Here is a 27,344-nt window from a genome sequence, read left to right on the forward strand (position 1 = left end):
TTATGGTACTATATAGATGCAAACTGTTACTGTTGTACCATGTTGGATTGTTAACAAACATGTTATCGGCCAGTTATAGTTAGAATAGATAATAGACAACCACTATTACAAATAATATTCTAAATGCAGTAAAACTTGATTTCCCTATCACAACAACAAGAAGGTCATCAATATCATTGATTCCGCTAACAATGACAAATTGAACCTGATAACTAATTTGATTTAATGCTGTTAGTTATATGAATTTTGAAGTTGGAATTAGTGATCTTATGGATTCTATCCTGGAATATAGGGCGGGATTTTCTGGCCATTCAGGCTGGCAGGATCTTACCCGGCGGTGAGGAGTGCATTCAGCGGGAAAGCCCGTTGACCACGGCAGGACCATGAAATCTCACTGCCGGCCAGTAGGAAGCCGTCCCTCCACCGGTGCAGGATACACCATGGAGGGGTGAGGAAAATCCTGCCCATAGCGTAGAACATCTGCTTTAATTGGTCCAGTATTACAATATTGGATCATTTTCTTAGTTAGTAGAATTTCTTGCTCTTACTTAAGAAATTTGAAGTGGGTTCGAAGAATTCATGACTCAAAGCTAATGCTGTTTCATAGAGAACCAAAGATTACTTATTGTTTTCACATGTCAGTGAATATACATTTTAAATGATTAAATAATTCATACAAATATTTGTTCCGAGGTTTGGGTGCTCCTGATGGAATTGCCTATGACTGGATTAACAAGAGGATTTATTATAGCGATTATTTGAATCAAACAATTAGCTCCACAAAAGTGGATGGCAGTGATCGCACAATCATTGCGAACGTTCCGAGGCCAAGAGCTATCGTACTGGATCCTTGCAGAGGGTAAGCTTGGTCAAACTATATATTCAAACCGAGTGCTTTATTATTCAGTTCCTGTATTGTAGTTATCTTTGTATCTTTTTAACTTTGGATATTTACTGAAATTAGTTTCAAACAAATTCTAATGGCTTTTATCCAGCAGCCAAGTGCAAATGTCATGAGCAAAATTTTCCCAAAAGGTGGCAAAGTGACAGGCTCTGACTGAAAGCCGGCATGTTTTTCCCGAGGGAAACAGCCAGGTTTTCAGATCTTTCGACACTTTGTCAAGAAAAAGTAGGCGTGTTTGTCCCACCATTCTGGCAGGGTGGGGCCTCATAGAGCCAGCAAGCCTGGCTTAACTGAGATTGGGGTGCCTGATTAAAGGGTGCCCCAAATTTAAATCATAGATTATCATAGAATTTACAGTGCAGAAGGAGGCCATTCGGCCCATCGAGTCTGCACCGGCTCTTGGAAAGAGCACCCTACCCAAGGTCCACACCTCCACCCTATCCCCATAACCCAGTAACCCCATCCAACACTAAGGGCAATTTTGGACACTCAGGGCAATTTATCATGGCCAATCCACCTAACCTGCACATCTTTGGACTGTGGGAGGAAACCGGAGCACCCGGAGGAAACCCATGCACACACGGGGAGGATGTACAGACTCCGCACAGACAGTGACCCAAGTCGGAATCGAACCTGGGACCCTGGAGCTGTGAAGCAATTGTGCTATCCACAATGCTACCGTGCTGCCCAAAGTGGAAGTGAAGTGGAAGTGGAACCGGCCCTGCCCCCACCATCACCATGGTCAGCATCGGGGCTTAGTGGGAACCATCGCCCTCTCTCCTCCATGGGTTCCCTGGTCTCTCCTCTGGCACTGCCAACCTGGCATTGCCCTTTCCCTGACTACCTGGGGGCTACATTGCCTCACCAGGCAACATCACCCTCATTCCAGGTATTAGTCTAGTAAACTATATCTGAACTGCTTCCAATGTATTTATATCCTTCCCTATATGAGAAGACCAATACTGTGCAAAGTACTCTCATTGTGATCTCAGCAATGCCCTGTACAAATGAAACACATGGGCGGGATTCTTCGACCCCCCCGCCGGGTCGGAGAATCCCCGGGAACCGGCGCGAATCCCGACGCTGGCTGCCGTATTCTCCAGCGCGTTTTTCGGGCGGGGCGGCATTCATGCCACGCCGGCAGTTCTGCGCGTGCGCAAAATCACGCCGGCCCTTCGCCGTATGGGCGAACTCGCGCTGTCCCTTTGGCGCCGACTAGAGCGGCACCAACCACTCCGCCGTCCACCTAGCCCGCGAAAATGCCGAGAAATCCGCACTTTCGGAGGCTGTTGGCGCCGGAGTGGTTGGTGCCGGTTCTCCCGCCGGTGTGGGGACAGTTCCCAGAAGGGAGAATCCCGGCCAAGCTCTCTGCGTTTGGGCTGGATTCTCCATTTCTGAGACCAAGTGTTGATGCCGGCACAGAATTCGTGGAGTTCCACAACAGCAAAACTGGCGCCGCACCTGGACAGATTCAGCAACCGTTAAGGAGCTAGCACCAGCGCCACGTGGAACACAATCGATTCCAATGAGAAACGGTGCAGGATTTGCCAGTTCTGCGATTGACACTCAGGAGGCTGACAAGCTACAGTTGCATATACACACTACATTCCCCACACACACCATCCCAACCAACAAGATGGCAGCAAGAAGAGCAGCTCCATGCTTAACCGATGCCAAGCTGGAGACCCTCCTGGACACGGTGGAGGAGAGGCAGATGGCCCTGTACCCCAGCCAGGGAAAAAGACTGCCAGTCGCCGCCATTCGTCGAATCTGGGCACAGGTGGCAGAGACGGTCAGCGCCATGGGCAACACCATCCAGATCGGCCAGCACTGCCAGAGGATACTGCACAACTTCCTCAGGGTGGCAAGGTGGGTAGGCAACACTATGCCCCTGGCACTAACCCGCATCCCACACACCCGTAACCTGACTCCCGATCAACCTGGAGTGCAGCAGAACCCCCACCCTGCACCATATGCCGATACCCATACCAGCCGCTATGGCTGGGTGCCCTGGTCACTGAGGCCACCAGTTACCCACCCCCTGGCTGCATGCATTGGACTGCCTAATACTGTCACTTTCCGATTGCCACCCCACAGGAGAAGGCCACCCATAATCGCCGGGAGCGGGGGAGACTGAAGGAGGGCCGCAAGACCAGCAGCCCCTAACTGTGGCAGAGCAGAGGGCCCTGGGCGCAATCGGCGGCCCGGAGAAAAGGGCCGCTGGGGTAAAGTTCGGCCACGGGCAAGGAAGTGAGACCCTGCTGAGTTGCGGATCCCCATGACACTTGTGCCAACGCCTTCCCCCAACACCACCCCCACACGATCTTCACCCCCACACCACACTCTCCATCAGCCCACCCTTACCCTTACACCACTCTTACCATTACCCCCACTCCCTCACCTCGATCCTCATCCTCACCCCCACCAATCTCACACTGCACAGACCTAATTCTTCACAGGACTGATCACCTAATAATGAATCCTAGCCCTTGGATACCATACAGAATGGGATGGAATAAACTATGTTCTTCACCACTACACAGGTCACAAGCACCATAACATTTAATTCTTGTACAATTCTAATCTCAGAGATATTTTGTGATTTCTTCTAATCAGCTGAATTTTTAGATTTTTTCAATCAGTTATGCTGATTAAATTGGCTTTGGCACCAGTGTCTAACCTCAATTGGACCACTGTACCGTTCACTTCAAGTGGTAACAGCCATTTGTCCTCATGAACCGCATTTACTATAAATGGAGCAACAGTTTGCATTTTTTTAAGTGCTGGAAAAATGTTTGTCTCCAAAAAATTCTTCTCTGTTATTACTCTGACAAACAATGATGTTTCATCACTGGAGACTGTGTCCTCCACTGTGCCGACTGATCTGGGGTTGAACCTAGAGTAACAATTCTGAGCAAAGTAATGTTTTCCTTTGCATCTGGAACAAAACTTGCCAAACGCTGGACACTGCCTTAATTTGTGCCTTTGACCACATCTTTTACACAGAAATACTTTATCCTGATCTTAAACCTGTTTATTGGTGTGCGAGGATCTGTAGGAACTTTCCCGCTTTTTTGGAAGTTCCCCGCCTTTTTGGAATAAGGTGACAACCTGAGAGCTTTCCTCTAAGAAGATGTTGCCATTACTGAGAGATATTTTAGAATGCTGTGCTGCTGGCTCGTGAGCCTGACAAATCTGAACTGTTTGTTCCAAAGACAGCTCCGATTCACTCAGCAACCGTTCCTTCAGCTTATTTTCATTCACACCAAACACAATTTGGCCTGAATCATGGAAGATTCCACCGCAGAAAAATTACAGGTTTTAACTTTTAAATTTAAATCAGTGATGAAATGATCTACGGACTCTTCTGTCTTCTGTAAACGTGATCTAAACACATAAATTTCATTCTTTCTGGGAGTGCAATGTTCATCATATCTTCAAAATACTTACTATCTTCATCGTTTGCAAATTTAAACGTATTAAACACAGCAATTGCTTTGGGCCTTGCCACTATTCGGGGCATCGCTACCTTACGCGAATCTGATTGATCTCCTAAATTTACTGCAGTAAGAAACAGATTAAGTTGTTGTTTAAACACACGGCAATTGCTGTCCACATTACTATGAAATCTGAGACTCATTGGTGGCTTAATAGACTCATGTAGTTCATTCTTGCAGTCTGCAAAATCTTCAAATCTCTGTGGACCTCGTGGCAAGCTTCATTTGATGATGTGATAGTTTTTTTCTCAGTGATTAATACCATCCATCCCTGGTACCATGCAATATAATAAGAATCCTTATTGTCACAAGTGGGCTTACATTAACACTACAATTAAGTTACTGTGAAAAGCCCTTAGTCACCACAATCCGGCGAGTACACGGAGGGGGAATTCAGAATGTCCAATTCACCTAACAGCACGTCTTTCAGGACCTGTGGGAGGAAACCAGAACACCCGGAGTAAACCCACGCAGACACGGGGAGAATGTGCAGACTCCAAGCAGACAGTGACCCAAGTGAGAATCGAACCTGGGACCTTGGCGCTGTGAAGAAGCTGTGCCAACCACTGTGCTACCGTGTCACCCATAATGTAATGTTCTTGTCGGATGGCCTAATTTATATTACAAGAACACTTGTAGTTAAAGCTATAAACGATTTCTTAACAGTAACTGTAGGTCAAATCTATACAAACAACAGATGAATAATAGTATGAACTTGGACAAGCAACCTCTCTCCCCAGCTCACTAGTCAGTCTGAGGTCACCTGACTCTAACATTCACTTATATACTAATAAGACTCCTAGTAGTCAGTTGGTGAATTACAGCACAACCCCCCATGATATCACGACAATAGGTAAGTACCCGGGGGGCGGGGGGGGGAGAGACATGCCCTAGCAATATCCTAGCAGTGCCCCTTAGCAGTGTGTGTGTGGGGGGGGGGGGGGGGGGATGGTTTTCCATTTGGAGAAGTGGGGTGTCCCTGTGCATGTGGTGGGGGGCACTTTGAAAGCAGTTCCCCGATCTCGGAATTCGCAATGTTGCCAGTGAGCTTCACGCTAATATTCTTGCATGAGCCAGCACTTAGGGCAAAAATTATAAAATTCCGCCCAAGTTAAGGACAAGATGCCTGCAGTTTTCTGATGAATAGTGCATAAAGAGGCTACTCATGTTCAAAGGAATCTGTTGCAGTCAACTGGCTGACTTTTCCAATTTTTAAAAAAGTGTCGGTTTTAGCAGGAAAACCTGAGAGAAACCCGTCTGCGAGAACTCGCCATATATTCAGCTTCTTTAAGGAAAAGGGTTTTTTCCACAAGTCTCATGCCTCGCCCGTAGCGACCTGCCTCTGATTCGCTCATGCCATGCAAATTTAATCTCTGCAATCAGAGTGCACCATGCTTCACCGGGGGAGGCCTCGGCAAGTTTATGGATGGGGCCAAGCAGAGGCGGGATACCCTGTACCCACGATCAGCAGATGTCCAGCCAGCAAAGTGACTAACACCGCTTGGGAGGCTGTGACTGCGATTGTGAGAGCCAACTTCATCTCTGCAATCAGTGGGGCACTCCTTTTAAACGCCTCCCCAACACTTCTCCCGAGTCCAGTCGGGGGCATGACGACCAGGATCACAGCGCCAAGTTTCATGGAGGGAGCCCTCAGAAAACCTCTGGATGTGTCAGGCAGAGACGTAACACTTTGTACCCATGCAACCAGCCCAATGTCCACAAACCAAGGTCACCAACCCTGACCGTGAGGCTGTGGCTGCATTTGTGAGTGCCAGTTTGCTCCATAAGAGGGCAAAGCTACAGTGCCGAAAGAAGATTAAGTACCTTCTTCTTGCAGCCAGTGTAAGTTTACCTCCTCATGTCTCCCACAGCATCCCTTAACACATCCGTCACAGCTCCAGGGTGATCTCACTCCCATCTGCCTCATGAGGTTACAGCCACTCCCTCCTCCCATAATTCCCCAAGTAGCTCCTATGCTCCTCACATGCCCATCTCTACTTACCTCTCACACGTGTCAGGTCCTCAACACATCCTGCCATGGCGCAAACCTCATGTGAACGACATTTCTCCTATCAGCTTTCACCTGTCCGACACTAATGCTATCTCCCGTTCATTGCAGGTCAATCAGCAGAGCAGCCCGGACCATCCTCCTGGCCCCTGAACACCACAGAGCTGAGCAACTCTGAGCGAGACATCTTGGAGACCAGCTTGAAGAGGCATCACAGCTGTCACCCACTCCTTCCACTAGCGCAGCAGCAGGAATATCTCAAGGACCTGGCACTTGGAGGGATGCCAGAGACAAGGACTTTGTTGAGCCCCGGCGATTACACGCTCCTGCGTACGGTCATCCCAGAGCTGCTGGAGCTGCAATTGCAGAGTCGCAACATCAGGAAAGGATGACAGATTCCCTCCTCAGGCTGCAATGCCGATTGGAAGAAGCCCATCGCCTTCAGTCCAAGGAGATAATGCCGTCACTCCGGAGCAACAAGGCCAATGCTGCGAGGGTGGCATCCGCAGTGGAGACCTTGTTGCAGGAGGTGCATGGTGGGGAATGTCTGCTCTGTAGTTCAGGTCATGACCACCATGGATGTGGAAATGAGCTCCACAGTGCAAGCCTTCAACTACATGGTGCAGGCGCTTGTGGGAATCCATGAGTGTTAGCACCAGAGGACGGTGGGGCTTCTGGATCTCACTCCAGCTGGCCCTCAATCCTATAGAGGGACCCAGGGATCCCAGGTGTGGTGGATCCAAGATTGAGTCTGCAGGCCTTGGACGTTCAACCAAAAAACGTGGAGCTTTATTGAGAGGATGTTAACACTGCAGGCTGCAATGTTAGACTGCCCATTTGTCGGGACAGGACGATAACATAAAAGTGAGCGATGAGGAGTCCCCCTTTCCTCTCAGGATCTGGAACGTCCATCAATGCATATTCCCCAATTTGGGCACCTTTCCAATGATCCCCAATCCCTCCCTTCTCACACAGTGGTCAATCGTCTACAGTTGCCCCTCTCAATTCCGCCTGCCAGAAATGCCTCGACCCTTCAGAACCTTGGCAGGCCACATGCTCCATCGCGTAACAAGGGTGAGGACTGAAGGCAGTTGACTGCGTTTTAACCTCATGGGTGAACAAGAAGCTGTGACTTGTCATGTCCTGAATGGGTGAGTGATGAGCGCCCTCTACTCTCCCACCTTGCATTAGGGGTGCATTGTGTCACCTCACTGTCATGGAGAGGTAGGTGTAAGTCTTGGTATTTATTGCTTTGGGGGCTCCGCTCCCATTGGGCGCCAATCAGTTGCACACTCATGCACTGTAGGACTGGCAAAATTGACTCGTCAAGGAATGGTCAGATATCTGATCAGGCACTTCGCTTCCTGATGTGGTAGGCGAGGCATACCGATTCATGTTGAGACAGGAATGTGCAGTCACCTTCATCCTTCAGTGGCACTCCCATATCCCCAGCTCTGCTGTGGATTAAATGAGGTTCCCGCCTTGAACCCTGACTTTGTTCCCTGCTGGTCTGGCCTCTATAACCATTGGCCTTTCCCTTCCAGACAACACGTGCCCTGAAGATGCACTTTGCAGCCTGATGGTTGGGGTTCATCCTGACTGTACTCATTGTCCTCACTGTGTGAGGGTCTTCTGCCCTAATGTAGCTGCTCAACATTCCTTGTCAGAGTTCCCCACTTTGCCCATGCAGACGGACATTTCACAGGACCTCACCCAGGGGCCTCACTGTCGCCCCTTGTGCTCACCTAGTGATTTCACCCACTCTCACCCGCTTCCATCTGCCACTCCAGAAAGGAAGTGTAGAAATGGTCACAAGCCCAGCAAAGGGAACGCGTGTAGCAAAACCATGTACACCAGCCGACAGACCCCTTTAGTCCAGGAGGACCAAAGCAGTGAAGGGCCACTAAGGCCTGCGAGTGACACTACCCCCAGCCTCCTGAAATTCTGAGGCACAACCCCCGTGTCTGACCTGAGATTCACTTATCTGAGTCGCCCCCATCCTCTCCAGTGTCCCCTCTCCAGTTTACAGCCTGGAGGGTAATGGCGACCCGAGCGCTCACCTCCAATATTCCTTTTGGAGGTTATGTCACCAGGTTCTTGTTTCTATACAGCTGTTGCAACAACTGTTTAGTGAGGAGGGGAAATATCCCGGCAGGAGGGCTCACTAATGATTTTATAATGGCCGGGATTCTCTTTTTGGGAGACTATGGGTTGGATTCTCCGTCCCACCTCACCAGATTTCTGGTTCAACATGCCAGTGGGATGCTCCATTTTGCCGGCTGGTCAATGGGATTTCCCATTGTAGGGCAGCCCCACGCCGTCGGGAAACTCCCAGGCTGCCGGCAAAACGGAGCATCCCAACGACGGAGAATCCAGCCCTATGTTCTCCCATTGGAGGTGAATTGGAACTGATTTGTGGTCCCATTGGGAGCGCAAATCTGAAAGGAATTCAATATCACTCGGCATGCACATTTATGGATGCCGAGGAATACGGGGGATTTCAAAGGGAATCCCACTATCGGGTTTTGGATGGGTGTCTGGATAGCGAAGCCCCACGGCTGGCCAACAATGCCCCCCCACATCACAAATCAGCCCCCAACATCCCCCTGCATCTCGGATCAGCTCCCCCCCCCCCCCCCCCCCCGATCGCAAAGCAGCCCCACACCTTCCACCCAGCTTCGCAATTCATCCCCACTCCTGGATTTTCTGGGACTCCCTCCTTCCCTTAAGTACTGGGGTGACCTGACCCGTCCATCCCTCGAGACCCACTGGACCATCCCTGGAAAGAGAAAAGCAACGGCCAGTGTTTAAACCCCTCAGATCCTTTAGCTGCAAGCCATTCATACATTTCTCTTGGTGGACTGCGATTGACAGCTTCTGCAAACACAGGTGTTAGCTTTGCTTTAATCATTTCCCTTCATGGATGAGTATTCTGGAGTGCTGTGACCACAATGTTTACAAACACTAACCACTTCAAAGAGAGTTAAGTGCATTCTAATCACCCCCTTCACGCTTAAGTAATTTTGAAGCGCTGAGCTGAAAATTGACATCACGGGCGGGATTCTCTGAAATCGGCACGATATCTGTCGACCGGCGCCAAAAACGGCGCGAATCAGTCTGGCATCGGCCGCCCCAAAGGTGCGGAATTCTCCGCATCTTGAGGGGCCGAGCCCTCACCTTGAGGGGCTAGCGCAGGAGCATCAGCGGCCGCTCACGGCACCCCCGCGCATGCGCAGTGGAGGGGGTCTCTTCCGCCTCTGCTATAGTGAAGACCATGGCGAAGGCGGAAGGAAAAGAGTGCCCCCATGGCACAGGCCCGTCCGCGGATCGGTGGGCCCCGATCGCAGGCCAGGCCACCGTGGGGGTACCCCTCGGGGCCAGATCGCCCTGCGCCCCCCCCCCAGGACCCCGGAGCCTGCCCACGCCGCCTTGTCCCGCCGCTCAAAAGGTGGTTCAATCCATGCCGGCTGGCGTGGGTTGACAGCGGCTGGACTTCGGCCCATCGCGGACCGGAGAATAGCCGGGGGTGGGCCCGCCGACCGGCGCGATTTCCGCCAACTGGCGTGGTGCGATTCCCGCCCCCACCGAATCTCCGGTGGCGGAGAATTCAGGACACGGGGCGGGATTCACGCCGGCCCCCGGCGATTCTCCGACCCGGTGGAGGGTCGGAGAATCGCGCCCCACGTAACTCTCTTTGAAGTGGTTAATGTTTGTTACAGCACTTCAGTGTTACTCATTTATGAAAGAGATGAATGAGGCAAGGCTAACAGCGTGGGGCAGGAAAATCGGGAAATGCAATCTCATCAGTGAAAATTGCGTTTCCCAACGTTTTCAGGATTTTGGTTCCACGTTGCCATTCTCACTAACAACTAACGTGGGCTCAAAATTCCACGCAAGTTCTCTGCAGCCTTTGATTTCTTTCCCTGGAGCCTCTTCCAGTTATCGGATATGATACTGAGATATCAGTAACATATCAGCCTATATTAAGTAAGTGAGCAAGTAAGCAAGCACTTCAATCACTTTTCCCACAGGTATCTAGAAGCAAAAGAGATAGACTTTGGGTCTTGCACAGATTACATCTTCCCCAGTCTAGCATTGCCTATACTCCTAGTTTCCTTCACGCCATAATTTTTGCCAAGAATATCACAAACATCGAGTCTGTTAATGTATAATTAGCCCGTGATCACAAATCACACTTCATGCAAATTACAACAATCCTCTAACCTCCACTCTTTATCCCTTCACAAAAGATGAGATGCTGAGGGAACAAAGCATATTATCTGCGTATTTGGCTCATAATTCCTCTTGAGGACCTCAGCATACAGACAGTACGACAATCAGATACATGGGTCAAATAGAGCGCAAGCATGCTGAGCATTGACATTATCAAATTATTCTGTTAACTAGACAAACCTGATCATACAGACTTGTACAGGATAATCCTGTAACACAGTTCACAAAGAGTGAATGGAATAATAGTGGTTTGTTGTACGCAAAAAAGATTTGCTATGTGGCAGAGACAACCCATTGAGCACCCATGGATGAGGACCTTCAGGTTGAGAAGGGAGAGGGCACTGTGAATATAAAGGATAATGAGGAAGTAGGAGGACTCGGACTCCAACAGTTACCTGCAGAGATGTCAAGCTACAACCTACTAAAGAATGCATCAGCTGACTGATCATATGCCCTGGGCTTCCCACCCTTAAATAACTCACATAAAGACCAACATTGAATTGCACGTTAACTAACATTGCCAGATCAGCAGCTTACACTCAAGTTTGCTCAACAGTGAATTGTCCTCTGGGCAACCCTTTCCACTTGCATCTGTTGCTGCTCAAGTGTGCTTAGTGAATCATCAAAACAGGCCTCTGGACCACATGGGTGTCATGATATTCATACAAACATATCATGGTGCAAACACACACATACACTGATGGGCAGATCAACGGACCAATCAACACACACGCAACATCACAGCCAATCACCAGTGAGAGCACACGCACTATAAAACGGGGAACACCACAGTTCCCGCTCATTCCAGCAGGAGATAGCTCAGAGCACAGAGCTCACAGCGTGCCATTCAGACATACACTATGTGCTGAGTGCCTCTCTAAGATAGTGCAAGGGCTGGGTCCACAGGTTTACTGGTAAAGTACGAACCACAGCCAGAAGTATACAGTAGATGTTATCAAGAATAATAAAACAGAGTTGTACCATCTACAACCGTGTTGGTTCGTTTGTATAGCGGAACACCCAGCACGACAATGGGTAACTGATTTCTGTTCTGGGTTGGAAGAATAAGAGCACGCAGACCTGAAGTCTAAAGTCTGACACATTCAATGGGACTTTGAAGAAGGGAGGCCTTTGAAGAAGGGAGACAACAAGGATTAGCAAATGAAGACAAACATAACCCGTAGCAGATCAGTGGATCTCTTTGCTCAGATCGTGAGTAAGAAAATTAAGTAGAAGAAAAAATGTAGTGAGTATCACATAATTGTATTGGGCAGAAGGCATTATGTCAAGGAACTTGCCTGATTTTCCTCCACTAATCTAAATGAAAAAAAATGAGCAAATTAATTTTCATGTCCGCATCCTGAGCAACCTAGTTTATTGATACATGCTGCATTCCAGGTTAGGTCAGGAAAATCCCTCCTTGTGTCATTTACATTGCATTAAAATAGCAGGATACTCATGGTACTATTATTCAGAATTGCCTTAATTCATGATATGTTTTTTTCTAATAGGTATATGTATTGGACTGATTGGGGAACCAGTCCTAAGATAGAACGAGCAACATTGGGAGGAAGTTTTCGTATAACAATTATAAGTACCAGTTTAGTGTGGCCAAATGGACTGACAATGGACTACGAAGATCAGAAACTCTACTGGGCTGATGCTTCTCTGTATGTTTATAATCATGGTTTTCCTGCCATTTATGGACTTATGTGGAAGAATTAGAATTTCATTTAGTTGTACTTTCGGTGTGTCTTGTGTGCTTCTTCACAAATTATTCATAATTTAAGGTTATGTTCTCACCCACTCTTACTTGGAGACGAAGAATGGTTCATGGGATATTCCCCTTCCAGATTCCCTCCCCACCCCTTCCCTCCAACATGGGCCTCTCAAAACACCTCCACTGTGATTTCTCTTCTTTCTGGAAAATCTTCCTTTGGTGGCAGCCTCACACACAGACACACACACCTTTAGGCCAGCTGCAGCATTGAAGTGAATAGCTGACTGGCAAAATAAAAATGAGGGACAAGAGTTAACATATGTAGGGCCTGAAATGTCACTGAGTCCTGAAGTTGGTTGGCCAGCAGGAGGAGCATGTAAAATTTCCTGGATGGCTTTCCCTCTCCTGTCTGGCCAATGGGTCCACAATTTTACAGTAGGATGGGCCAGGCCTGGGTTGGCCAGTGTACCCTTGTCCCAATTGAGGCCCATTAGCGGGCAGTTGATGACTGTGTCACACTTCGCCTCAATGTTGAGGCTGGTGGGAGGGGTTCAGGAGCAAAACGGGAGGCCTAGGAAGTCAACCTGTTCAGGCCTTGGGTGGGAAGGGAGGAAAAGCATCTCCTTTAATGGCGTCCTTTCCACATAAGGCACCCCTCCCACAAGGTCTGTCACTCATGGATGCTCCCTCCCCTGTGGCTACTCCATCCAGAGCCCCATCCCTCTCTCCCAACCTCCTAGGGGCTCACCTCCCCACCCCTACATGAGCATGAGACCAGCTGCACTTTCAGAGCCCTGGACTCTAAATATGGCGACTGCTTGTAGTCCAATCTTGGCCACTGCTGCTGCTGGCACTATAGAGTGTTTGCCAATCAGACTGGCTAGCAGCACTCTGAGGTCGGGTTTCCTCCCAAGTAAATATGCTAAATAGCTAAATAATGCTGCCCGCTGCATTAAATAACTGTTGACTCATGGATGTCGGACGAGTAGCCTGATATTGCAAAGGCAGTGGCGGCATCAAAATAGTGAAACCTTAGATGAGTGCTATGAGGTGCCAATGGAAATGAAAATGAGAAGCAGATGAGGACAGATCCCTGTAGAAGTCCTAGATAACAGAGCGAATGCAAAAACAAAGCCATTGCTTGAGTTGCACTGGCTAGAACTGGCTAGGTAATTTTATGGTAGTATTTTGAATTTACAAATAAGTATAGTCATGATTTTTTTAAAAATTGTCTATTCATGAATAATCATTTATTTATTTATTTATTTTTATAAATTTAGAGTACCCAATTCATTTTTTCCAATTCAGGGGCAATTTAACATGGCCAATCCACCTACTCTGCACATCTTTGGGTTGTGGGGGCGAAACCCACGCAAACACGGTGAGAATGTACAAACTCCACACGGACTGTGGCCCAGAGCCGGGATCGAATCTGGGACCTCGGCGCCGTGAGGCACCAGTGCTAACCACTGTGCCACCGTGCTGCCCATGAATAATCATTTATGATATTATCCCGGGGCTCCATGGCTTTGAACTTAAGTGGTTACATATTTATCAAATTTGTGTCTAATAGTTTTGCGGCATCATTGCTTATAAGTGATCCAAAGTGTATCACTGGTATGGGAGTTATGTGAAAATGTTAATTTTCAATAATCAGTATTTTCTGCAAAATTCAACAATATTCTGTTTCAGCCGGAAGATTGAACGCAGTAGTCTCACAGGTACAAACCGTGAGGTGATTGTTAGCACTGCGATATACCCATTTGCACTGACACTCTATGATGAGTATCTCTACTGGACAGACTGGAATACTAGAAGCATCTACCGGGTCAATAAGCATGATGGGTCAGACCAGACTGTGATGGTACAAAACCTACCGCATCGTCCAATGGATATCCATGTTATGTCTGAGAAGAAGCAGCAACAATGCAGTAATCCATGTGATCAGTTTAATGGAGGCTGCAGCCACATTTGTACTCCAGGTACTAACTATTCCCACCTAAAACATTTGAATAATTGGATTAAAAAATGATGGAACATTAATCGTTCAATTTTGTAGTCGGGTCTTTTAAGAACACAACTTATGCAAATCAGAACAAGATAGGCACAGAAGCAGGCCATTCAGCCCCTTGAGCTTGTTCCACAAATTCATTAGATTTGGTTGATCTGTACGTAAAGTCCATTTATCTGTTGTTATTCCCTAACAAAAATCTAGTCATCATGGCACAGAAGGTTTCAACTGCTGCAGTATTTTGGGCAAAAGGTTCAAATTTTCCACTACCGTCTATGTGGAAATGTGCTTCCTGATTCGACGCCAAATAGCCTGGCTTTCATTTTTAGATTTATGGAGTCCTGCACTAGAGGAAATTACTTTTCTATATTGGCCCCATTAAATACCTTTATTGATTTTGACTGGATATGCCTTGTGACTATGGTTCCTCGTGCCGCGAACTGCCACGTGCATGCATCTGCATAGATGTCTTCAATGTTAGCAATATGAAATGAATGAATGAAAAATTAAAATCGCTTATTGTCACGAGTAAGCTTCAATGAAGTTACTGTGAAAAGCCCCTAGTCGCCACATTCCGGCGCCTGTTCGGGGAGGCTGGTACGGGAATTGAACCGTGCTGCTGGCCTGCCTCCCGTCCCCACCAAAACCCGGGGGAATTGACTGACATATTCTTTCCCAATGGCTATGCAGCTGTAAGCGCAGCAGAGCAAGACTCCTGGAAGCTGTAATTGGGGTACAGTTCAATGGGAAATATCAAGGGAAGCCCACATAGCTTTGTCTTTGGCTGTCAATGTACTGAAATCGTGCACATTCAACTTGTCACTTCTCTTGAACATGCATCAGGATACGTGACCCAGCTATATTTAGAGCGTTGTGCATTTAGACGTTTTCAGGTGAGAGAGAGATGAATAGTAACCATTTAAACTACTTTGATAGTTTGAGTTTCATTATCACAATCTCATTTGCAATATGCTTCCATGTGGCATGTAAGGTCCTCTAGAAATAGATTTGTTGCTGTGTGTTTGCTAACTGTGAGCTTCAAGCACTGTACTGCAAATTATTTTTGTATTGCAATTGTCCTTTAGGGCCGCATGGTTCAGAATGCCAGTGCCCTGCTGATGGAAACTGGCGTCTGGTTAATAACAATCAAGATTGTGTTCTATCTGATACTGCCACATGTGGCACAGGCTACTTTACTTGTCTGAATGGCCATTGTATCCCAGAGAGGTGGAAATGTGACACTGATAATGATTGTGGAGATCAGAGTGATGAAACAGAGAGAGTGTGTGGTAAGTTTCTTATTACTAGCTGCAAATATTTTCATAGCATAAATGTCATGATGTGCAGTAGACCCGATATTGAAAGGGTTAGTTGTCAGTATTTGGTGATATATGATAAAAATAAAACTTGTATAAAATACCTTCTTTGAAGTCATAGATAGCAAATGGATATGATTTTAGTTCAGAAATGCTAATGGTAATCTTACTTTAGTTGGATAATCCTGTTAGAACCTGGGCCTGTTTCAGCACTCATACGAGCATTTATAGTTATTGTTAAGTTACGTTGGTTCTTCTATTTTCCCCTTTGCAACTAGTTGCATGGTTAAGATGGAAGGCTCATTGGGCTGAATTTTAAGCTGGGCACAGGGCTCCCGTCCGCTGGTGTATACGTTGAGGGCAAGCTCCACTAGAGTGGTGGCCATTGTGTAGGTACCTTTGGGGAACAACCAGTAGACATGGGCACCCGGACAGGAGTCCCTCTACCCTTGCCTGGCCATCAATCTGACAGGTTTCGCCTTTTGAGCTAGATAGTCTGCATTGTTACTCCCCCCACTGCTTCACTCCTTCCACCTTTATCATGGGTAAAATTCCATTTGCCCCTTGGCCCAAGAGTGAAATGGCCATTTAAAGCCTCTTCTGCTATTGATAAATTTAAAGTGGGGATGGGGACAGTTAGTCACTGTGAACAGTATTGTTGCCATAGCTCCCAATTTTTCAGCCCTCTGACCTTCCATCCCACCTCGGTGGACTGTAGAATTCCAGCTGTCATTTGGGAAATGTAAGTTGTCATTCGTGCACTTAGGAATTAAATTTGATCCAGAGGTTACAATTCTGCTGTTGGAAATAAAGGAACTAATTTTAGCAACACATGCACCTCCCTTTCCTGAAATATGGAATATCAAATAGAAAAGAACCCTTAGCAGACCTGCAGAGACTATCTGCCCCTTCAGCTAAAGAGGGGCTTGGTAAACTTGAGATAAACATAAAACTAAAGCTGAAAAAAATGGAAGTATGGTGTACCAAAGAACAAATGCACTGAAATAAATATTTTTGCTCTCTCTTTCAAGCCGTCCACATTGGAGAAAATGCACATAGAGGTACTTGTTACTTGGTTTATAGATAAGCATATGTTAATTAATTAATTGATTAACATTTGCTTGTTAATTAGGAATAAGTCTGTAGAGATTAACTTTTCTTTAAAAAGACCATTATAATAACTTCTATTTTAGATACGCTCTAGAATACTATCAAATAAATTTTCTCACAAAACCATCTTATTTCAGTTAGTGCACTTTGACCTCAGGTTGTGGGATTGAGTGCACAACCTAAACAAGAGGTGGCACAGTGCACAGTGGTGAGCACTGTTCCCTCACAGCGCCGGGGAACCGAGTTCAATTCCAGCCTTGGGTGACTGTCTGTGTGGACTTTGCACTTTCTCCACATGTCTGCGTGGGTTTACTCCGGGTGCTCCGGTTTCCTCCCACAGTCCAAATATGTACAGGTTAAGTGGATTGACCATGCTAAAATTGTCCCGTAGTGGTCAAAGATGTGCAGGTTAGGTGGGGTTATGGGTATGGGGGGGGGGGGGGGGGGGGGGGAGAGACGGGACCTGGGTGGGGTGCTCTTTCAGAGGGCCGGTGAAGACGTGATGGGCCAAATGGCCTCCTTCTGCACTGTAGGGATTCTATGATTCTATGATGCATCAGTCCAGTACTGAGGACGCGCTGCATCGTTGGAAATGCTTTTTTTTAGTTAGATTTAATCCAAGGGCCTGCGAGCCTGAACCGATGGATGTAACAAATCCCGGAAGGAACTTTTTTGAGAATAGCAGGGATACTCTGGCCATTGTCGACAAAAACTGGTCATTGATCCTGAGATGTGATTCCTGTTTGTCCAGAGAAGGAGGAAGAAGAGGGAATTTAATTCCAAATTTCAGTTGTTATTCTTAGCCATTCAGGTTCCAAACCAATAAGTGGTAGCCTGAGATATTGTTTATCAAATGCAAAATTGAAATAAATTAATAAAACCAAATGCAAAACATTTTATTTTATTTTACATGCAGCCTATTTGGAAGCGTTTGTATATGTGGAAGGTAACTTAAGATTTTTCTCTTGTGTAAAGGAGAACGACCACTGCATCATTTGTAAAGCATTTTCTTGTATATATGGCTTACTTTTTATTATCTCTGTTCTTTTCCTAGCTTTTCATACTTGTCCGCCAACTGCTTTCACTTGTGAAAATGGCCGGTGCACACCATATAGGTATCGCTGTGATCATTACAATGACTGTGGAGACAACAGTGACGAGGCTGGTTGCTTGTTCCCTACTTGTGATCCCAGTACAGAATTCTCCTGTAATAATGGAAAATGCATTAGCAGTAGCTCTGTCTGCAATGGGGTGAGCGACTGCCATGACAACGGAACTTCGGATGAGAGGAACTGCCGTAAGTACGATTAATTCATTCAGCCTTTCTGGAAAGAAACAGGGTGCTCAAGTAGTCATTGATGCAGCAAAGACCATTAAAGACCTCATGACTTATTTATTCAACTCTCTAAAAAGAATGCTGTGTCCCAGAAGTAAGGATTCATGGTTAAAAAGAGTGATATGTTCACAAATGTAGCAGAAAGTAATTATTGTGAAATTTTAAGGCCCAAAATATTTGATCAGAGTTGGAAACTATGTGCCCAACTCTGATCTAACTGAAAACTACCCACTTAGCTGCACATGTTGAAAAGGCTCTGACTCCGATGGATCCTGCCGACTTCCCTCAATGCAGGAATCCTCACAGAGTGCAGCAATGGGAATCTGCACAGGAGCCATGCTCCCTTTTCTAGGTACGAGTGTGTTAGTGAGTGAATGGGTGAGTGTGTTTAGTGGGCACAGGGCTAGTAGCAGCTGAATAGGGTGGCATGTGGAAGAGGGGGTAGGAGTGTGATCAGGAGGGGTTGTCAGGTTGAGGGTCAGTCAGGTCTGGTCCCGAGGAGTGGGGTGACGGGGTTAGTCAGATCAGCTGAGTGGGGAGATGTTAAGAGTTCGGTGGGGTGTCAGTTGTGGGGCTAGTCAGGAGGGGTCGGGGGAGTGAGGGGTGTCAGTGGGGTAATCTGCTGGTGAGGGAATGAAAGGTCAGATTACAGGAGGTTGGGGCCAGGGGAGAGGAGGGATTTGTGGCTAGTCAGATATGGTCAGAGGGAGTTGGGGTGTCGAGGGGGTCTTGGGGTTAGGAGAGCTTATTCAGTTGGTCAAAGAGGTGCCATGGGTGCCAGTTGGATAGTTACTCAGGAGTTGGACTAGGATTTTTCAGTAATTTCTTGGATAATTATCCAGGTAAGCACATCAGAACTGTTTGAAGTCTCTGACTGTAACTCAGAGCTGGAGGCATTTTCAGAGGATCACAGGCAGCAAAGGAATTGCCGACCGGAATTTAAACTTCCCAGTCAATCCTATGAGGTCATAGGGCCAGGCCTTCCAAAAGAGACCGGAGGATCTGCGCCTGTGTGTTACTGGCTGAGCGCATCAGTGTATATCAGAGTTAATGGGTGAGTGGGTAGATGTATAAATGGGTAGGCGTGTGAGGTAAGTGGGTAGAGTGGTAGCTGAGTAGAGTGGAAACTGAGTAGGGGGCACAGTAGTTAGCACTGTTGTCTCACAGTGTCAGGGACCCGGGTTCAATTCGGGCCTTTCGTGACTGTGGAGTTTGCATGTTCTCCCTGTGAGTTTCCTCCAGGTGCTGTGTTTCCTCCCACAATCCAAAAATGTGCAGTTTAGGTGGATTGGCCATGCTATATTGCCCCTCAGTGTCCAAAGATGTGCAGGGTAGCTCACGGAAATAGAGCGGGGGTGGGGGAGTGGACCTGGGTGGAGTGCTCTTTCAAATGGTTGCTGTAGACTCAATAGGCCAACTGACCTCCTTCTGCACTGTAGGGTTTCTATGATTCTGTGATAGCTGGGTAAGGTGGGTAGAGTGGGTGTGTGGGTAAATGGATGGGGGGACTAGTTAGATCCAGATTGGGGCTAATCGACTTCTGGTGGTGATTGCGAACGGAGAGGCCGCAGCAAAATTGTGGCTCTTTTCGGGGTTTTCCCGGTGGGTTTTTAAAAAAAAAATTAAAGTCCCACGAAATCGGCCCTGCCCAGGCACAACAGGTCCATTCCACGGAACTGAAGAGAAAAACAAAAAAGGTGAGACTGGTCCCGGTGAGCTGTACGTGGAGGAGGAGTGGGGATCGCAACAAGAAACTGCCTGAAAGTCGGAGCACGGAGAGAATAAGACAAAAACAAAATAATAATTTCTTTATTCAACCTTTTTTTTTCCTCTCCTGAAAATTTAAAAAACGTTTAAAACAAAGAAACTTTCAGAAAAAAAAAATTTCCTTTTTATATTTAAAAAAAATCTTTTTTATAAGGAGAAAACCCCTTGGCAGTTTTTTCTTTGGGGGGAAAAAAAAGAATTTCTTTTTCGCACCAATAGCCAGGAAAGATAACAGGGAGTCAATGAATGCGGAATATCTGGATTCCCAGAAAGCCTTTGACAAGGTGCCACACAAAAGGTGCTACATAAAGATGCATGGCATTAAGGGGAAAGTAGTAGCATGGATAGAGGATTGGTTAATTAATAGAAAGCAAAGAGTGGGGATTAATGGGTGTTTCTCTGGTTGGCAATCAGTAGCTAGTGGTGTCCCTCAGGGATCAGTATTGGGCCCACAATTGTTCACAATTTACATCGATGATTTGGAGTTGGGGACCAAGGGCAATGTGTCCAAGTTTGCAGACGACACTAAGATGAGTGGTAAAGCAAAAAGTGCAGAGGATACCGGAAGTCTGCAGAGGGATTTGGATAGGTTAAGTGAATGGGCTAGGGTATGGCAGATGGAATACAATGTTGACAAATGTGAGGTTATCCATTTTGGTAGGAATTACAGCAAAAGGGATTATTATTTAAATGATAAAATATTAAAACATGCTGCTGTGCAGAGAGACCTGGGTGTGCTCGTGCATGAGTCACAAAAAGTTGGTTTTTAAGAAGGCAAATGGAATTTTGTCCTTCATTGCTAGAGGGATGGAGTTTAAGACTAGGGAGGTTATGCTGCAATTGTATGAGGTGTTAGTGAGGCCACACCTGGAGTATTGTGTTCAGTTTTGGTCTCCTTACCTGAGAAAGGACGTACTGACGCTGGAGGGTGTGCAGAGGAGATTCACTAGGTTAATCCCAGAGCTGAAGGGGTTGGATTACGAGGGGAGGTTGAGCAGACTGAGACTGTACTCGTTGGAATTTAGAAGGATGAGGGAGGATCTTATGGAAACATATAAAATTATGAAGGAAATAGGATAGATGCGGGCAGGTTGTTTCCACTGGCGAGTGAAAGCAGAACTAGTTGGCATAGCCTCAAAATAAGGGGAAGTAGATTTAGGACTGAGTTTAGAAGGAACTTCTTCACCCATAGGGTTGTGAATCTATGGAATTCCTTGCCCAGTGAAGCAGTTGAGGCTTCTTCATTAAATGTTTTTAAGATAAAGATAGATAGTTTTTTGAAGAATAAAGGGATTAAGGATTATGGTGTTCGGGCCGGAAAGTGGAGCTGAGTCCACAAAAGATCAGCCATGATCTCATTGAATGGCGGAGCAGGCTCGAGGGGCCAGATGGCCTACTCCTGCTCCTAGTTCTTATGTTCTTATGTAAGAAGGAGCAGCAGCGAAGGCGAAGGAACAAAACAGGAGCTGCGGCCGTGCAGGCAGACAACCCCACGGGGCGAGGTGGAGGTTCAGGCAAACCAGGAAGCGGAAAAGCTGGCGAGCTGAGCAGCGGAGCAGGAACAGGATGCGGCGGCCATAACACCCCCCCGCCCCCCCCCCCCCCCCCCACCCCTCCCACACAGGGGAGGAATGGAGAAGTGTGCTGAAAATGGAAATAAACGCCATATAGGAGGAGATAAAAACGGAGATAAATGCCATGAGGGAGGCACTCAGGACGGAGCTCCACACAATGATGAAGGAGATGCTGGCGGAGACAACGGACAAAATGCGGTGAACCATCGATGGCCTGGAAAGGAAGGTGGAGGCGCAGTAGAAAACGATTCAGGAGTTGGAGAGGGCTGCCTCGGACCAGAGCGACTGGATGGTAACTCAGGAAACCGAGGTGAAAAGGCTGGTAACGACCCAGTGGAGCCGAAGAGAGAAAGTGGAGGACCAGGAAAATAGGTTCAGATTGCAGAATGTTAAAATAGTGGGTCTGCCAGAGGGGATGGAGGGCAGAGGCCCAACAGGCTACGCCACCCAAATGCTGGGCAAGCTAGTGGGAAGGGAGAAGTTTCCAAACCCCCCAGAAATCGACAGGGCGCACAGGTTGCTCCGACCCAGGCCCAAAGCTGGGGAGCAGCCCAGAGCGATTATCGTGAAGCTGCACCGGTTCCAAGACAGGGAAAAAATCCTAAAGTGGGCCCGGCAGACGAAATTCGAGCATGTGGGAAGGGAAGATCATAAGGGTGTACCAGGACATTGGGGAGGACCTGGCCAAAAGAAGGGCTGAATTCAAAAGGGCCAAATCAGCACTCTACAAAATTAATGTGAAATTTGGGATGTTATTCCCGGCCAAACTCTGGGTAACGTTAGAGTGAACAAATTGGGGAAGGGACAGCCACAACGACCATCATGAAAGTGACAGGGGTGGAAAAGAAAGGAAGAATCAGAACAAAGAGCGGAGGGCAGACCACAAACAGAGACAATAAAATCACAAACTATATACAAGTGTTTGGTGTACTGCGCGGGACTGTGCTAACCCATTCCCGGGCTCGTTCCATCTCTCAATGCAATGGGGGGGAGTGAAGCAAGGTGAATGAGGGTGAAAAAGGCAGACAGGAGGGCAAGACAAGGGCTAGCAAAAGGAAGGTAAAACAGGACCAGAGCAGAGCAAGGAAGGCTAACACGGGAGGGCAGGAAGAAAGGAGAGCCGAGGCGCGCTTCTCACGGGAGAGGGAGCGCCTGGCACAAAGAGAGGGGGGGGCACAGGGCAGAAGCGGGGGGAAGAACACAAGGGGGGGACAGAGGAACAGGGACTATGGGGTGGGGGGGGGGGGGAGAGGAGTCGGGGGGAGAGCGCAGAACAAAAAATTTGCTCAGGACAGGGTAACTAGGAATATACAATGGCCATCCAATCGGGCAGCATGTGCGAATCTGCATGCATGCTCCATTTTGTCTTTGAGCCTATCAACTCTTCAACTTCCGCTATGGTGCTGGCAGGTATTGAGTGGTTAGGGCTGTGAAGGCCTCAACTTCCTCAATGAAAGTTTTATCTTTTGTTATGGGTAGCTGGTGAGTATGCATGACAGAGTGTTGGCTGTGGTCTGGTATTTACCCTGCACATACTCCATAATAGCATCATCCCGCATGAGCCTAAATCTGAATCTTTGGATTCAGGGTGACATCTTCATGATTTCCTTGTTGCTCAACTAAGTTACCAATGGTTTGAAATGAAAAATGAAATGAAAATCGCTGATTGTCACAAGTAGGCTTGAAATGAGGTTACTGTGAAAAGCCCCTAGTCGCCACATCCCAGCGCCTGTTCGGGGAGGCTGTTACGGGAATTGAACCGCGCTGCTGGCCTGCCTTGGTCTGCTTTCAAAGCTAGCGATTTAGCCCTGTGCTAAACAGCTTTTTAGGTTTGTGATCAGTTTCAATCTTGCTCTGTAGGCTCAAGACATAATCAGAAAAAAATTCACGTGGCCAGGTCACTGTAAGAGTGGGCGTGATTTTCCAAAATGGAAGCTAAGTGTTCACGCCGTCGTGAACGCCGTCCCGTTTCACGGCGGCGCGAAACGGGGATGGGGCGACCGATTGGCGCCCAGTGTCTTTTCCTCTAATAGCGTAATGCTGTTCTATCTCAGACTACACAGAGTGCCTCCAGTGCAGAAGGAGGCCATTTGGCCCATCGAGTATGCGCAGACCCTCTGAAAGAGAACGCTATCTAGGCCACTCCTCCGCAACCTCATTTAACCATTGGACACTAAGGGACAATTTCCATGACCAATCCACCTAACCTGCACATCTTGGAGGAAACCAGAGATCCCGGAGGAAACCCACGCAGACACGGGAAGAACGTGCAGACTCCACACAGACAGTCACACAAGGCTGGAATTGAACCCGCTTGCCTGGTGCTGTGCTAACCACTGTGCTACCGTGCGATCTCAGTTCAGGACCTTGATGCATAATTGACAGATCACCCCGTGCCATTGCTCTGGACTTGGAATAACACTGCTCCCTGTCCGGTTGCTGGTACATCCACCACTACAATAGTTGGATGTTCGGGATCATAGTGAACTAGGATCCCCAAAGATGTCAGCATAGTTTTTATTTGTTCAAATGATTGTTGTTGGTGCACAGTCCAGCACTACGCCTGGTTTTGTTGCAAAAGTTGTCTTGGATGTACATTTCCTTGGGCTAAGTGAAGTAGGAATTTTCCCAGTTGGTTCACCATACCGATGGACCTTAACAATTTGGTGCTATTCCTAGGCAGCGGGAATTCTTTATGGCTTCTGTTTTCTGTAGGTGTGCCATTATTCCAGTTGCCTGCATAATATGTCCTGGGAATTTGATTGTGGGTTTGGAAAAACATACTTCTTATTGAGGGTTAATCCAGTGTTCATAATACTTCTCTTACCTTTTTGTTCCATGTTCTTCGTTTGTTGAGCCATGGATTAAAACACAGCTATGTGACGCTTTCAATGCCATCTATTAAGTTGGACATTGTCCTTTGGAAAATTTCTGGTGCAGATGTGATGCTAAATGACAGACAGTTGAAACAGTCATTTAAAAAAAAAATTTAGAGTACCCAATTATTATCTTTTTCCCAATTAAGGGTCAATTTAGCGTGGCCAATCCACCTAACCTGCAAATCTTTGGGTTGTGGGGATAAAACCCATGCAGACATGGAAAGAATGTGCAAACTCTACAGGGTCAGTTATCCAGGGCCGGGATTGGAATCTGGGTCCTCAGCGCCGCAGTCCCAGTGCTAACCACTGTGCCACAGTGAAACAGTAATGCTCAAAGGTTGCTCTGAAGGTGTTTAGGAGATTTGACTCCTGATTCAATGGTAACTGCCGGCATCTGCTGTTGGTGTTGAGCTTGGTAAAGATTGTACTCTTTGTGAGTCTGGCTAGGTACTTCCCTTCTCTTCTAATGCCATTGAATGTACGCCTTTGCAGTTTTACTAAATAACCTCCAGTCTTACTGGGGAAAGAAAAGAGTTCTTACACTGGATTTTTCAGAGAGATTCATCATATCAGAGAGAGAACATCAGAGAAGCTTCTTCCAGCTTCTGAACTGAAAGCAAAACTACAACCCAGCCTTACTGGGGAAAAAGATATTCCAGAGAAATCAGAAACAATCACCATTGGCTATTGGTAAAGCCCAGCATCGAACCAGTTCATTGGCCGCCAGCCAAGTCCATCAATCTGAGTCATCACTAATGGCAGTGAAACCGTTCTAGAATCTGCTTGTTTGAATTAAAGGCAGCACAGCCCTCTGGAAACTGCTTGTTTGAATTAAAGGCTCCTTCATGCAAACTACTTTTTAAAAATCACAGGTCATTGCTTCTGATTAAGTTAAAGATACAGGTTGCCCTCAAGCCATGTCTGCATGAATGATCCATAGGTCAAAATTGTAATAGCAAAAAAAAAGAAAGTGGAGAAGGGAACAAGTAGGGTTTAAACAGGAAGATCGCTACGATGATTACAATGTAACAACGTGTAGTCTACTTCAGCTCCTGTTTCTTATACTCTTATACTGTTTTATAATTACCAACCTTGCCACATCCATGGCATTGTATGGTTCGAGTAGGGCACTCTTCGTGCCTGTGAACCTTCTTGCTGCCACAGCGGGGACATTAGAAAATGGTGGTTGATGCCCTTTCAGCAAGCTTCACTTGTTGCTGCCTTTCCGTTTTGTGCTCCACAAATTGGCTTCGCTGTTCCTCTGGGATTCCGTTCACACCTCTTACAAATACTTAATTCTGCCTTCACTCTTCGGCTTGCCTAGCCAGTTGTACAACTTTACTAAATGCCAAATCTTCCTGAAATTGTGGAAGGTTTGACCGGCTTTCTTCTAAAACACCTATGACTACCTCTGACCAAGTTGTCTTTCAATTTTCCGTACTCACAATTGTCAGCCAAATGGTAGAGATCATTTATGAATGAATTGATTTTTTTCACCTTGTTTGACCTCTCGGTTCCCAGAGACATCTGCCTAGAAGTGGCCTCTCAGTGGTAGACCAGTGTGTGTGGGGCAGCTCTCCAGGCAGACTTTGAAACACCACCTGCCTAACTGCCTGCCTGGTTGGCACAGTTGTCGGCTGCTGAGGGCTGTTTATCTTTCCATTTTAAAAAGTTAGAGCAAGGACACCTCCATCTTGACCTGCATTTTCTTTCATTTACGTGAAAAAGCAGCCTGCTATTTCAGTGCTGGAAGGCCTCAAATTTGCAGAACCTGACGGCTGAACCACAGTGAGCCTGCCCTCTGGCCAAAATTGGTCAATTCACTGCTAGGGTGACTGTTTTCCCATAGTGCAGCTTCTGACGCCATTTGATCCTGACATCAGAGTGCTGATGCCCACGGGTAAAATCTTGCCCCAGGTATCAAACTACTATCCAAAAAAATCAACTCCGCCTGCTGACCCAACCCTGACTTTGGCCACCCTCGAAGTCCCAGACCACGGAACCCACAAAGATCTTTGGTGGGAGGCACTTCATTTCTCCACTCGGTATCTCAGAAGACTAGAAAATGGAAAGTCAAACTAGACATGCCTTTATAGACTTTTCCAGTCACATGAAAGTAGCAGTAGTTGTTGTTCCTTTCTGATTCAAAAACCTATAATTTAATTAAGAATCAGTTCTCGGATTCTGTCTTCTCAGTGGAACACTTCTAATTTTCCATTATTTGCAATTCAATTTTATCTGCTTTCTACTTTAATGCCAACACTTTACATTCATATCTGACTCGATGTGATAGAACATTTTTTCGATCATTCTGTACATCTCTGAATATAATAGTGAATAAATAAAAAGAGGCTGACATTACACCCAATTTTGCAATCCATAAGAGGAATGGAATCTTACAAGTGTTACCCTCTGCTGCCAGATTGAGGTTTTGCGAAGTCAGTTTCCGTTTTGAAAGCTTAGATGCTATTTCAGTTAAATACACAGATTAAGCCAAAGACAAAATTATTCAGTTTTGAAACAGATTTGTCAGATGGCACGAACACTGCTAATGATTCACAACATCATGCATACAATTTTTTTTTATAAAGATGTTTCACCAAATTCCTTTTTTCCCAACACTTGCCTGCAGCTGATCGGACCTGCCAGTCTGGCTATGCAAAATGTCAAACAACCAACATCTGTATTCCTCGCACTTATCTTTGTGATGGAGATAATGATTGTGGTGATATGAGCGACGAGAGCGCCACCCACTGTGGTATGTATTCTGTATATATATAGATACCGTGGCTGTACACTGAGTAATATCTGCTCAGATTGTTGAGTCATACGTTATTTAATGCACTAATATTTTGGTTCACTATTGTGTAAAAAGTTTCAATCATAAACTGAATATTGCATCTAAATGTTACCATGCTAAAAGGGCTAAAAGTAGTGGATTGATTAAATGCACCTTGTGTCTACTTAGCACCTGAGCACGATCAATTCA

The 27,344-nt window shown here is 46.7% G+C and overlaps 1 protein-coding gene across 2 annotated transcripts in view; it reads left to right on the forward strand.

Moving 5' to 3' along the window:
- The window catches only part of LOC140389325 (low-density lipoprotein receptor-related protein 2-like), a 534,533-nt gene that overhangs the window by 350,550 nt on the left and 156,639 nt on the right, over positions 1-27,344 (forward strand). For both annotated transcript variants that reach the window (XM_072473491.1, XM_072473499.1), the window contains 6 exons: positions 694-859; positions 12,154-12,312; positions 14,055-14,344; positions 15,459-15,662; positions 17,854-18,096; positions 26,988-27,113. In XM_072473491.1, coding sequence (XP_072329592.1) covers positions 694-859; positions 12,154-12,312; positions 14,055-14,344; positions 15,459-15,662; positions 17,854-18,096; positions 26,988-27,113 — 1,188 coding nt within the window. The remainder of the gene's footprint in view (positions 1-693; positions 860-12,153; positions 12,313-14,054; positions 14,345-15,458; positions 15,663-17,853; positions 18,097-26,987; positions 27,114-27,344) is intronic.

This window comes from Scyliorhinus torazame, chromosome 2, assembly GCF_047496885.1.
Source record: "Scyliorhinus torazame isolate Kashiwa2021f chromosome 2, sScyTor2.1, whole genome shotgun sequence".
Taxonomy (NCBI): domain Eukaryota; kingdom Metazoa; phylum Chordata; class Chondrichthyes; order Carcharhiniformes; family Scyliorhinidae; genus Scyliorhinus; species Scyliorhinus torazame.